The sequence below is a fragment of the Nannospalax galili genome, unplaced genomic scaffold (assembly GCF_000622305.1).
Source record: "Nannospalax galili isolate Female #2095 unplaced genomic scaffold, S.galili_v1.0 scaffold370, whole genome shotgun sequence".
Taxonomy (NCBI): domain Eukaryota; kingdom Metazoa; phylum Chordata; class Mammalia; order Rodentia; family Spalacidae; genus Nannospalax; species Nannospalax galili.
This window is the reverse complement of record NW_008329335.1, coordinates 4,038,227-4,051,239: the sequence shown is the minus strand read 5'-3', so window position 1 is coordinate 4,051,239 and position 13,013 is coordinate 4,038,227. Positions and strand designations below refer to the sequence as shown.

Genomic DNA, 13,013 nt, shown 5'->3' with positions numbered 1-13,013 from the left:
ATAGATTAGAAACGCATGTGCAAACATGTTAATGTCAATTGCATTAAAAACGAATTTTTCTGTATGAAACTCTGTATTTTAATAATGAAATAGAGATCTTTTTTAAAGGTTAAAACCTCATTTAATGTTATGTCTTACAGGGTTTATACTGAGTACAATATTGTATAACTGTAATAATTCAACTGTAAACCTAAAAATTATAGCCAATTTTGAAAGGGATGCATCTTAGCTCTGGAAATTGTTATTGAATATGTCAATGCTGTTGTAATGAAATGTTTCTGCTAATTATATGGTTATTAAATGAATAATTTAAAATAAAATAAAAGGGGGAAAAAAGAAGCAAGATATGTCACTGCTCTGCAGGACCTGGTCTATACCTTCTCCTCTCACTAAACTCAGACCTACAAACTGATGCCTTTCTCTTTGTGAACACACCTTGTTCCCACTTTATAGCATTGTCCTTGTGGTTACCATTCTCTGAAAAGCACTGAGTCTAGATCTTCTCACAATGCGTTCTCCTTGTCCCTTAGTCGCAACCCACATATCATCTTAAAGAAGTCTTTCCTAACTCCTCAGTCACTCCAGATCACATGTTACTACTCAGAGAAATGAAATGACCACCTAACACTAGTGGATTTCTTTGTTATCTACCTCTGCCACCTACCAGTCCTGAAGCTTGAACCAGACTTCCTTCTTCTCTACTTCAATTCCTATCTCAAACCAGAAACATGGTTTTGTCCTCTCAAGCTCAAGCCCAACCAACAAGTCCTCCCAGAGCTGCTGCTTCTAGCCAGCCTCTGGCTGCATGACCATCTGTTACCTCGGACTGCCCCCAAAGAATCTTCAGAGCTCCCTTAGCCACTCCTGCTTGAACTCAACACATCTGTGACTTCCCAGGGCATTGAGATTATGGTTCACATAATCTCACCAGGATTGACCAAAATGAGGCCCCTCCCACCTCTTCAGAGCTGCCTTTGATGCCTGTCCCTCTTATCCTCCATGCTCAAACTACACAGGCCATTCTGCTCCTCAGATGTGTGATACTCTTTCCCTACCCTGTTTCTCACTCAAGACTCTGGGCAGAACCCCTGCTGTCTCTCTCTTTTGATGGCACCTTCCTGTATATATTTCAGATTTGGAGTTTAAAGGTCTCTTCCATAGGAAAGAGTTCTCTGACTCCAAGTCTGGATTAAGCTTCAGGAATTATGAGGTTTGCATCACCCCAACCTCTTTCCAGCATCCCAGAATGGGCATAGCATGAACACATAGGGGTGAGGGGTTGTATATTCTTACAGGGAAAGAATGAACATGTGAAAGAATGGGTTAATAAGCCAATGTAACAAGAAAACTCAGGGGCATGAAAGAGCAGTGTGAAACTGCAGTCCAAAATTTACTCTCAAGTTTTATCTACAAGGATGGCCCCTGATCTGTGGGGACAGAGCCCCGATTAACTGACCAATTTCAGCATATGAGTTTCTTTTCAGAAAACTGCTTTCCATTTAGTAGTCAATCTCTGAGAATATGCTTTTGGGTTTATTAAAGCACATGTGTAACCATCAAACAATGTGACCTGTTTTCCTGGTCTAATTTCATTCTATTGTGATGAACACCATGACAAAAAGCAGCTTGGGGAGGAAAGGGTTTATTTGGCTTACACTTCCCAGGTTATAGTTATCATGGCTACAAGTCGGGACAAGAATCTGGAGGCAGGAATCATAGAGGAACAGTGCCTGCTGACTTGTTCTCTGGTTTGCTCTCAGGCTCAAACTTAGCTAGCTTTCGTATACAGTCCAGAACTACCTGCCCAGGGATAGCGCCACCCACATGGACTGGGCCCTCCTGAATCAATTAATAATCAAAACAATCCCTCATAGACATGTCCACAAATTAACCTAATCTAGGCAATTTCTCAACTCAGGCTTCTCCTCTCAAATGACACATAAGTCTTACCAGGACACTCCACAGACTCAAGAACAGTGATACAAGACAGCCAGCTTTTAATCTGCATGTGTTTTTGAGATTTAGAGTACTATTCAAATAAGGACCATAAAACTTTAGACAGAAAACATAAAAAGCACTCAATAGATAATCTAAAACAGACACTTCACAGATTCAGGAACCTACTTCCTACACTCTAGACATCTATCCAAAGAAGTCTCCATATGCACACTTGAGTCCTCTCCCTTGAGGATAGAACAGGTCCTATGACCCAAGACACTAAGACAAAACTGATTTAGTAGCAAAAGAGACATTTTAGATGCCCCTCAAAGGGCAGGTACACATATAAACAGAATAATGAAACTGGTAAATAAGTTCTGTTTGTTAGATTTTCTGAACAATAGGGGGCCATTCTGGGTGTCTAAAGACATCTCAGAAACCATGAGAAGCTGAAGGAAATCTGTACATTTGGTAACACTGCTCTGTCTTGCCTAGACAAATAACAGGCCAACTTAGTTTCACTCAGATACTCTTGGTTGAATCATATAAGAATTGCCTTTCATCTCCTGGCAAAATTCAGTGCTATTTAGTCACATTAAAACCCAAGGCATATTGTACTTTGTCCTTTAACCAGAAGATTACAATAGGTAGAAGAGTATTAATAAACGTATTTATAATAAAAAAGTAACTTCCCAGTGAAAAATAAACAAGACAATGGATTATTTATTTTGTGCTATGCTTTACCAATGTTCTGAATGATGAGAAGAACTTCCATTATATACCTGTAAATACAGAGACAAGCTGGAATTTATGCCTTTTGTAGTTTATTCCCAAGTAGAACATTGCCAATACTGTCATCTATAGAATGTGCGCTTTGTATGTTTGTGATTGTGTCTGGGTCAAATCTGCACATAGCTGAACCCAATACAAATGTTTCTCTCTCTTTTCACTGGCCTTTCAGGAAGTATAATGGATAAACTAGAGCTTGTAGTTTGACGTCACAAAGACTTGGGGTGTTTTTTTTTTTTTTAATTTTGTGTGTATGAGTGTATTGCCTGCATGTATGTGAGTGCATCTGTGTCATGCAATGCCATGGAGGTCAGAAGAGGGCTTCAGATTCACTTAGAACTGGAGTTAAGGATGGTTCATAGCCACCTGTGGGTGCTGGGAATCGAACCCCGGTCCTCTGCAAGAGCAGTCAGTGCTCTTAACCGCTGAGCCATCTCTCCAGCCCCAAAGACTTGGTTTTAAATAAACCCATCACCACGCTTCCTAGCTGGATGAATGACTTATTCTTTCCCAGTCTCTGATTTACTATCCCCCTCATACTCACACACCTTGTTTGATTTTGTTTTAGATGAAATCTTGCCATATATCCTAGGCTGCTGGCCTGGAACTCCTGATCATCCTGTCTTGGCCTCCCCAGTGTCAAGAATGCACTACCAGGCTGGGTTCTGTTCAGTCATTTCTAAAATGAGAGCTCTCATAACGAATGAGCAAAGCAATTTCAGACATCGATCCTTTACTGGCTGAGGATCTATTGGAACTAGGGAGGCCTCCCTGCAGCAGTAGGCAGGCAATATGTGTGGCTTACCTCTGCGGCGTACCTCACTCCATCTACCATGTGCTCAGAGCCATGGTCATCAGCTGATCCCCAGTGCAGGTGGAATTGCCGCAACCTGTAGCTTCCAGTGAGAGGACCTCCACGCAGAACTAAACACCAATACATGTGAAATAGTTAGCAAGAAAAATTATATTTACCCATCGTAATCCAGAACATCTCCCTAAACCAATCGACACATCCATGCCCTTACAAATGTATCATTCAGTTTGTGGACAAGGATAAAATTTTACATATGTAAGGAATGAAAACACTATAAACATTTAGAGTCCACAAAGTAGATTTTTATGAAACACATAGGAAGTCATAAGACACATTCAGGTAGAAAATAGAAGAGATTAGGATTTACAAATGTGAAAATCCACTGCTTAATTGAGAGGAAGCCTGACTCTGTGAATAAGAATTTAAAATGAAAATAGGTCCAGTGTAATCTTGAGAGAGCCAAACAGCTGTATGTTTAGGCACAGGCTCTGCAACTGGATGATCAGGGCCTGGATTTTCTATTACTGTAAAGATCTTAGGCAAACTCTAACTTCTAAGCTGATACTTACATAGCTAAACACTGGGGAGAGTGATGGGACCTCCCTGATCCTGTAATGAAAGCAGAAGTGGAACAACAAGTACTTCCCAAACCCTGGCACATAGCAGCACTGTGGGCATGTTACCCATTGCTACTAGGATACTGCTTAAAGTCTGTATTTATAGAGAAATGTAAAATATAGGAAAAATATTGAATTATTTTAAAGATCTAGTACATCTGCCACCTTGAAAAAAAAGTACATGTCAGTGTTTTCCCTCAACAAATTTCATCTCTATAATTATGATAAGAGAATTATGTCTCAACTGAATGGAAACACGTTTTAAATACTCAACAGTCCCAAACTATTGTAATGACACACATCTGTAATCCCAGCAATGAGAAGACTGAAATAGGAAGACTGAGTTCGAGGCCAGCCATGGCTATATAGTACTGCCTCAACATACACACAAAAAAAGGAAGAAAGAAAGAAAGGAAAGGAAAGGGAAGGAGACCAGGGTTGAGTTGAAGGAAAGAAGAGAGGAGTCGTCAACTATTTCCCCTAACTGAACCCTCCCTGGCATGCTGCATGTGCAAGGCAGCATCAGATGCCAAACACACCATGAATATCATCAAACTTCCATCAGCATACAGCAGAATTGTGTTAGATTGGTGTGATGCAGACTTATCAACAGGCTGATTTAAACTACTCTCCTCTTCATAGATTACTGTCAGTTTTTTTTTCTTTTAAAACTCTTTTTTTTGAGTTTTTAATTTTTTGAGAATTTCAATAGACTCAAATTTTTCAAAACTATCCACTTATATAAAAAGCATTTGGGTCCAGATTTCTTTACACACAGGTGGCTATTTTCAAAGCACTTTGAACAATAATAAGAAGAAACAACCACTTAGATCAGACCAAGGGTTTGCTCTGCATTATTCTGTGAAATGCAGAATGACTTTCCTGCTTATCCTCCCACTGGTCTGTACTCATAAAAGCAGAGGCTGGGTTCCTGCTATTCCTACCACCCAGCATAGTAACTATCAAAGGAGATGCAAACAAAATATGTGATGAAATATCTTATTTCTCTTAATCAGTTTCAATATGCTTTCCCTAAGTGACGCTAGTAGTCTGTGTTCGTTACACAGCCTGCATTGACTGAGGATAAAAACAGTATCTGAAGGAGAAAAAGTCAAGGACTCTATTGTGCTTTTCTTCCTTGTTGTTATATAATAAAATCTGAGCTGGAGGAAAAGTCATTCCCTTGTAGATAGAAAGGAGATTAGAGAGCTTGAGTAATCAATGTGGAATTGACTTTGGGAGAATATGCAGGCGAGTTGGCTCTGGAGAAAGAACGTGATACAAAAATCACACATTGTTAGGGAGACACCCAAGAAGAATGGCGGCCTCTCTGAGTTCATGGTTAAAATCAGACTAGCCAGGTTCTACCTGGTTAAGCAACATAATTGTTTTATGGGTTACATATTCAGACTCCACACTTCAGTGTTTCAATAAAGCATTCAATTGGGTTTATGACTGGCAAATGCTTGAAAACAATCCTTGCCCTTCAAAAACAATGAATGCCCTTCTAAAGAAGCAGACTAGGGAAAAATGAGCTCAAAATATCTTGGTATGCACCAGTTTTGAGATGACACAGATAATCCATGATAAAAAATTAATAATGGTAACAATTATATATATATATATGTACATATGTATATGTATTTATTTTTGGCTTTTGAGATAAAGTCTTGCTTCATTGGCCAGGCTAGCTCACGATCCTTCTACCCCAGCCTCCCAAGAGGAGGGATCACAGATTTGACACAATACTGGGCAAAGCAATAATTATTTTTAATGAAAATAATTTTGTCTTTTCGCATGCCAAATTTTATTCCACTTTCCTTCCTAGACAAACTACAGGCTCTGCTTTATGCTTTTAAACAAGTAATAATTTCTCTAAAGTTGTGTTTGGCATTATTTACTTTTTCGTTTAGAATTTCTGAAAAGAAATCTCTTCCAATAATACACTCATGTGAGAGGTCAAAAGACACCAACTTGGCAGTTAAAACACAGTATAGAAAGTTCTGGATAGGACAATCTCAGAACACTGTGGAAGCCACAGCAGGGGTGGCAGGGTTAGTCAAGTGGGCTTCCCAGAGTAGGGAGATCTGTGTCCAGAAAGACAAGTATCTGAAGTGATAGTTTACCTGTCATCCCCTATCAGGATTCTATTTCCCCATCCAATTCATCCACATCCAGTATAAATTTTTTCCTAAAGAATTTCATATCCTTTCATCCCCTTTCAATGACTATTAAAATTCTGAAAAGTGGATGCCTACAGGTTAGTCAAGGTGCAGGTATGCATCTGCCCAGTTAAACAAACCCCTTCAAGGATTAGGAGAATGATTGTGTGCCTGTGGTATGCTGACTGATAACATTTAGTTAATTTTGATCAATAATGGATTCTTGGGGCTAGGGAGATGGCTCAGTGGGTAAAAGCACTTGCTGTGCAAGTATGTTCAAACCTGAGTCAGTACTCATGTTTTTAAAAAGCCAGGCATGGTAGCAGGGCACCTGTAACCCTAGTGCACGGGTTATGGGTGTAGAGACAGGAGGATTGCAGGGGCTTGCTAGCTATCAGCCTAGCTCAAGAGTTAGTGAAAGACTGTCTCAAATGAGTAAGGAAGAAAGGGGAGGTGGGGAGAGAAGAGGGGCAGGAAGAGGAGAGGGAGAGAGAAAGAACAGAAACGTGAATTATCACAGATCAAATGTAATTGGGGATTATATCCACTATGAATACTCACATTTATAAAGAAAATGCTTGAAGCATAATCTCATCGCTTCTTATTCTAATATTAGATGTGATTAACCTTAGTATTTTTATGTTTAAAATATTAAAAATGTCCTACTACATATATGGGTGGCATCAACTTTATATTTAGAAACTTTGAACTACCTTTTCAAGTTACCCAGTATATCAACCACATCTATTAACAGATTCACAAAATGGTAAAGCCTAGAAGAAATAAAATGAATACATATAAAAAGACAGGTCTTCCCTCTCGCCCTCACACAAAAAGAGTAGCAAATATGTTAATTTTCTTTATACATTTTTTTTTTTTTTTGTCTTTTTGAGACAGGGTCTCCTTGTAGCCCCAGCTGTCCTGGAACTCACTATGTAGACCAGGCTGGCCTCGAGCTCACAAAGATCCGCCTGCCTCTGCCTCCCAAGTGCTGGGATTAAAGGCGTGCGCCACCACACCCGGCTCTTTATGTATTTTTGTAATGATCTAAAAAATGTATCATTGCTAAAAATTGACAAACATGAAGAAGAAATTTGTATAGGTTTACAGTGTTTATTAACAATAATGCTCTTACTTAAATATAGGGCATTATGATCTCAATTACAAATTCATGAACTAGATGTTTAAATTTTATAAATCCTTAATGAGAAGCCAGTGAGATGGCTCAGCAGGTAAAAGCATTTGTCACACAGGCCTGACAACCTGAGTTTGCTCTCCAGGACCCACATGAAGGTAGAAAGAGAGACTCCACAAAGTTTCTTCTGCCTCTACATGTGCTCTGGCATGTACACACACACACACACACACACACACACACACACACACACACATTTTAAATTCTTAACAGCAATTTACATGTTTTCACATATTTGCGCTTAGCTATTTTTTTTTTCAAGAATACAGCATCATCAGTGCTTGGCAGGAGGTGTGCATGAGGAGGTACTCAACATCCATTTTAAGGAAACACTATTTTATTCTCTTTTTACTTGATGAACTAATAAGTAAGCTAACATTTTACTTTAAGAATCAACTATTCACATTGTGAAAAATGTGACCCCATGAACAAATCAAACAAAATTTTTATTACAAGCAGCAGAAAAGTATAAATAAGGATAGCTATTCCAAATATTTATTTTATTAAAAATTAAATGTTTACTCTCTTTCTGCATTGTAGGTTTGAAATGAATAGCAAAATAATTATGAATAAAACCTTCTAAAATTATTTATGAAATACTACTAAATTTCAATAGTGTTTCACAGTCAAGTAACAGTAACCTCTGATCAATTTTAAGGTTCTGGAGAGGTGGCTCAGTAGTTAAGAGCACTTGTTGCTCTTGCAGAAGACCCAGATTTGGTCCTCAACCTCCATATGGCAGCTAACAACTGTCTGTAACTCCAGTTTCAGGGGATCTGACACCCTCTTCTGGCCTCCATGTGGGCAATGCACATACATGGTACACATACCTGCAGGCAAAAATGCTCATAAATAAAATAAAAATAAATAAATAAAAAATTTTAAAGATCAATTTCAATATATCATTCAGCACACCTTTTTCTATAAAATTTGTATATTATTTTAAGATAACATTACCTTAAGGTCCAAATATATAACAGGACAATTCAATTCATGTTTAAAAAATGCTTCAATTTTGCAGATTCCAGAATGAAGTTAGGAGGTTAAATTCAACCACCCAAAGCCTCACCCCTGACCAAAACAACAGAAAAATAGAACCAACCTGATTTGTCTTCTGTGTCATCAAAGTCAACGTTGAAGGAATGGCCACTATTGCTGATTATTTTAGCTGATGTGGGGTCATACTTGATACTAAGAGGTCGGAGTGAAGAGTCGTATTTCACCTCTTTGGTTTTAATCTCTATTGGAGACTGCTGATCACCATCAGCAATTGGGAAAAATTCATTCCAGTGAGTAGGACCTGAATGCATAGGAGCAAAAGAAAAGGGCTAAATAAGTTCTTTCATTCAAAAAAATCAAAAGTAATAAAACAAAGCTGGAGAGAGAGAGCTCGGTTAGTAAAACACTTGCAACAAAAACATGAGGATTGGCGTTTGCAACCCCAGGTGGGTGTGGCAGCTCACCCATAATCCTAGTACTTGGGAAGCAGAGACAGAGGCTCCCTAGAGCAAACTGGGTAGCTAAACTAATCGAATCACAGAGTTCCAGGTTCGGTGAGAATCCCTGCTTCAATATATAAGGTGGAAAGTGACTGGGGAAGACATTCGACGTGAACCTCTGGCCTCCACATGCATATGCACACATGTGTGCACCCCCATATGTGCACACACACAAACACACACACACACACACACACACACACACAAGCATATCACTCACATACACATTCCAAAAAAAAAAGAAGTTCTTCATTCTCAGGACCCTAGCACCTAATTTTTTTAACAAAACTATTATTTTTATGGATATGGAAAACATTTGATTTATCTTGTCATTTTCAGAATTAAAATGTTCCTTAAACATTAAATGAACATGTTAAAATGAACATGTACATTTCATAAAGTACTTCCCAAAGAGTCCTTTTAAAGGACTAAAACAAGTTAAAACAAAAGCATAATTCATGATTGAAAACAAAGAAATGCCATCTCGGATCCAAGAATGCGTTCTAGCTGCTTCAGAAGGTCAATAAGTTTACAGGATGGACAGTCAAGAAGATGGAAACATTAAGAAAGGCAATCATTCTAAAGATGCTGTCACTATTTCTTCTGTACCATTCACAGGTATCATCTGGTGTCATTCAGGTCTCAGCTCAATTACCTGAGATGTGTGACTGATCTACCCAGTATACACACATAACTTTCACACAAAATAATCTAAATAAAATGTCTATACCATATCAGGAAATGTACATTGTATATAACATATACTTCTTGCACAAAAAGCCATACCATGAATGCATGGCAAGACATTCAACTTAAAAGGTTTCTTTTTAAGAATGAGATACTTTGGACTTCACAGCAATTTAGCATTTAGAGTCCTTAGAAGAACTGGGAATGGTAGTGCAAGCCTTTAATCCCAGCACTCTGGAGGCAGAGGCAGGCAGAGTTCAGAGGCCAGCCTGGTATACATAGTAAGTTTCAGGTCAGCTGGGACTACAAGGACATCCTGCCTCAAAAATAATAAATAATATTTTTTAAAGTCCTTAGAAGATATGACAGGAAAGGCACTACATTTTTTATTAGATATTCTCATTTTTCTTTTTAAATATTCTTCTTTTTAGGATCTTGTCTTCTTGCTTAATATAAAAAAGCTTTACACTTCATGGTCACGACATGTGAGTTAATCTAATGAGAATCAGATTTCAAATACGCAATGTATATATCACAACATGTTGTTGACATTTTTACACCAAGCAAGGAGCTGCTTTCTGTCCTCACCTCTTTCTTCTCTGTCTCCTGGCCCTTTAAAACCAGAACTGTTATTAGAGGAGTCAAACCTAAGGAAAATAAAAACTACTTTGATCAAATAGCCAATTTTATCTACTCACTCCCATCATCTTGCCTCTTAAAGAGACATGCTTATGGAAATTTTCTAGAATACTCAGCTTTAAACTCACTTAAACTTGATTCTTAAGTAGAGCAGCATGGTGGTTCCTGAGTGGTTCAGGAACTTTTGAATATCCATAGACACATAATTTTTAATGTTGCCAAATGGCCTAATCCAGACAAATAAAAGCATCAAAGGTTAGTGGAGAAGGTTACAAGCTGCTAGGGAACATGGTAGCCCTTCCAGAGTTTGCCCTCCTCTTGACCATTTCATCACTGCTGTGCTGCTCAGTTTAAGCTCCCCTTAATCTGCTCAGTTCACTGGTTTTGCCAATGACTGAACAAGAAAAAACAACAAAATTTGCCCAGTCAGGATGCAGCAAATTTCCAATAGAATTTTGCCAACATTAAGCTACTTCAAGGTGTAGTCCTCAGAAAACCACTGCATCTAAAAGGAAGGGACTGCTCTACAAGTCCTAGCTAAGATACAAAATGGCTCCTTGTTAATAACTTTTCTAAAATGAATTTTTAAATTTTCCAGAGAAGAGCTTTATTGAAACCAATATTTTCTTATTTATTAGACTGTAATCTGTACCTATTAACTGACATACCCTTCTTCCTAACCACAGCGAGAGCACGTAATGTCTACTAAATAACAATAAAAATGATCCGTCAGTGGCAAAAATGAAATCTGTCAAATTTGTCTTTCGAAACCATAAATTAGAAACTAATGAAATAAAATATTATAATTATGGCTTCAATCAAAAAGAAATTCACCTAAATTATACCTTTCATTATTAAAATTCCAAACTTCATCTGCCATTTTTAACATAATGTTAGTATTCATAATCTCAAACAAATTACAATTACAATGAGACTTTTCCAATTAAGGCAGGAGGAACACTATGAGTTCCAGGCCAGGCTGGGTACAGAATGAGATCTTGTCTCAATAAAGAAAAAAAAGAGGAAAAGAAAGACACTTCAATAAACATTCTATAAAATTGACTATACAGTACTGTCCAATAATGTACATGCTAATTGAAGTTTTTATATTATCATAATAATTATATTATAGTAAATATATAATCATATTATTCACAGACTCCATTTTGACAGGTTTCTATTACTGTTTTCTTAATACCACTTTGCAATTCTTTTGAATACTCGTTCCTTGAAAGTTTAGTTTAATAGACAAACAAGAAAAATGCTTTATCCCTAATAAATTTAAGAAATAAAGGACGTATCTTATTGCCATGCCTACCAGTAAATACACTTAACACCACATTATGATTTCTGTAATCCTTTCTTGCTAAACTTTAGTCTTTGCAAGAATGAGTATGATAGGAGAGGAAGAAACAGGAGAGAACAAGCCCAAAATACAAGTTCATTTCTCGAAAGTTTATAAAATCTCATCACAAAAGCCCCAAGTAAGCACACAGCTGCGGGAACACTTTTCAGCAATAGACATTAAGAAATTTTCAGAATTTTGACTGTCAAAAAGCCACCTTAATCTTCAGTGTCAGTTTGCAAGTTACTGCGATTTCTTAAATATCCTCTGGTAGACGTCCAGTGACTTGCTTCTCCTTGAACAAAGCAGTTGCAGAACTCAAGTTGTCAGGTTGCCTCTAAGTTTGTCATCTGACTTCTGACCTCTCAGCTTTTCTTGGGACAGTCTGAGCCTTCCAAATGACGGTGAATGAACCCCCTGCCAGCTCCTGAGGGAGCCGGGGACGACCGTCCCCACCCGCAGGGCGCAGCGCTCAGCCAGGCTAGATCCCGGCTTGGCTGGAGCGGGTGCCCGCTAGAGCCGCCCGCGCTGCCCGCCTCACCGTTGTGCTCGCCGTATCCCCAGCTCAGCCGCGCCATAGTCCTAGGTGGATGGTTGCGGAGTGAATGGCCAGGCTCTGGAGCCCTGAGCCGGGTTGGCCAAGCCGGCGGAAGGCGGAACCCCAAGAACCTGAATCCCGAGTCCGGAACAGAGCGGGCACCTGCAGGGGGCGCCCGCGGGTGGAAGGGGGACTCGGAGCTGGCGGAGGCCCCACCCAAGGGTTTCCAAAGGGGGATTTCCGGCCTTCTGAGAAGGCCTGGAGAGGCTTTTCTGGAAATGACTCACCCAGGCTGGAGCTGCTGAGTGGAGGTGGGGATCTTTACAGGGATGTGCAGGGGTCCTTGATGGAGGTGGCAGTGGTGATTACAGATGCACACAAAACAATACTGAGAGCGGTAATAACCACCTAAAACAACACCTGGGAGTTCTGAAGGATCACCACCCGGGCCAGCTCTCCCTGCCCCCACAGCTCCATCCTTCGCGGCCTCCTTTACTCTTTTCTCTAGGTCCATTCTTCTTACTCCAGGACCCCTCTGGCTTGGCTGTGCAGAGAGTAAAGCAAAACCTTCTTGTTGAAACTTGGTCTACTGCCCTTCTGACCATGCAAAAAGGAAGGTTTTCAGATCTTTTCCTGGATGGTTGATGGACTCCTTCTCCAGGAACTGAAAGCAGAAGTAGCCGCAGAGTCTTGCATTACTTCCCTGAAGTGATGAGTGTTCTGGACTCCCAGTGAAAGGAAAGAACTGTGTAACCTTCAGGAGATTATTACTGTTCTAACTACCTGAGGG

General features: G+C 39.3%; 1 protein-coding gene across 1 annotated transcript in view; it reads right to left on the bottom strand.

The window, feature by feature from the left end:
• The window catches only part of Ca13 (carbonic anhydrase 13), a 38,557-nt gene extending 26,177 nt beyond the window's left edge, over positions 1–12,380 (bottom strand). Inside the window, exons 1-3 of the mRNA XM_008836892.3 lie at positions 12,227–12,380; positions 8,618–8,815; positions 3,533–3,651 (exon numbers count right to left, since the gene is read on the bottom strand). Coding sequence (XP_008835114.1) covers positions 3,533–3,651; positions 8,618–8,815; positions 12,227–12,263 — 354 coding nt within the window. The 5' untranslated portion in view covers positions 12,264–12,380. The remainder of the gene's footprint in view (positions 1–3,532; positions 3,652–8,617; positions 8,816–12,226) is intronic.
• Positions 12,381–13,013: the final 633 nt, after the last annotated feature.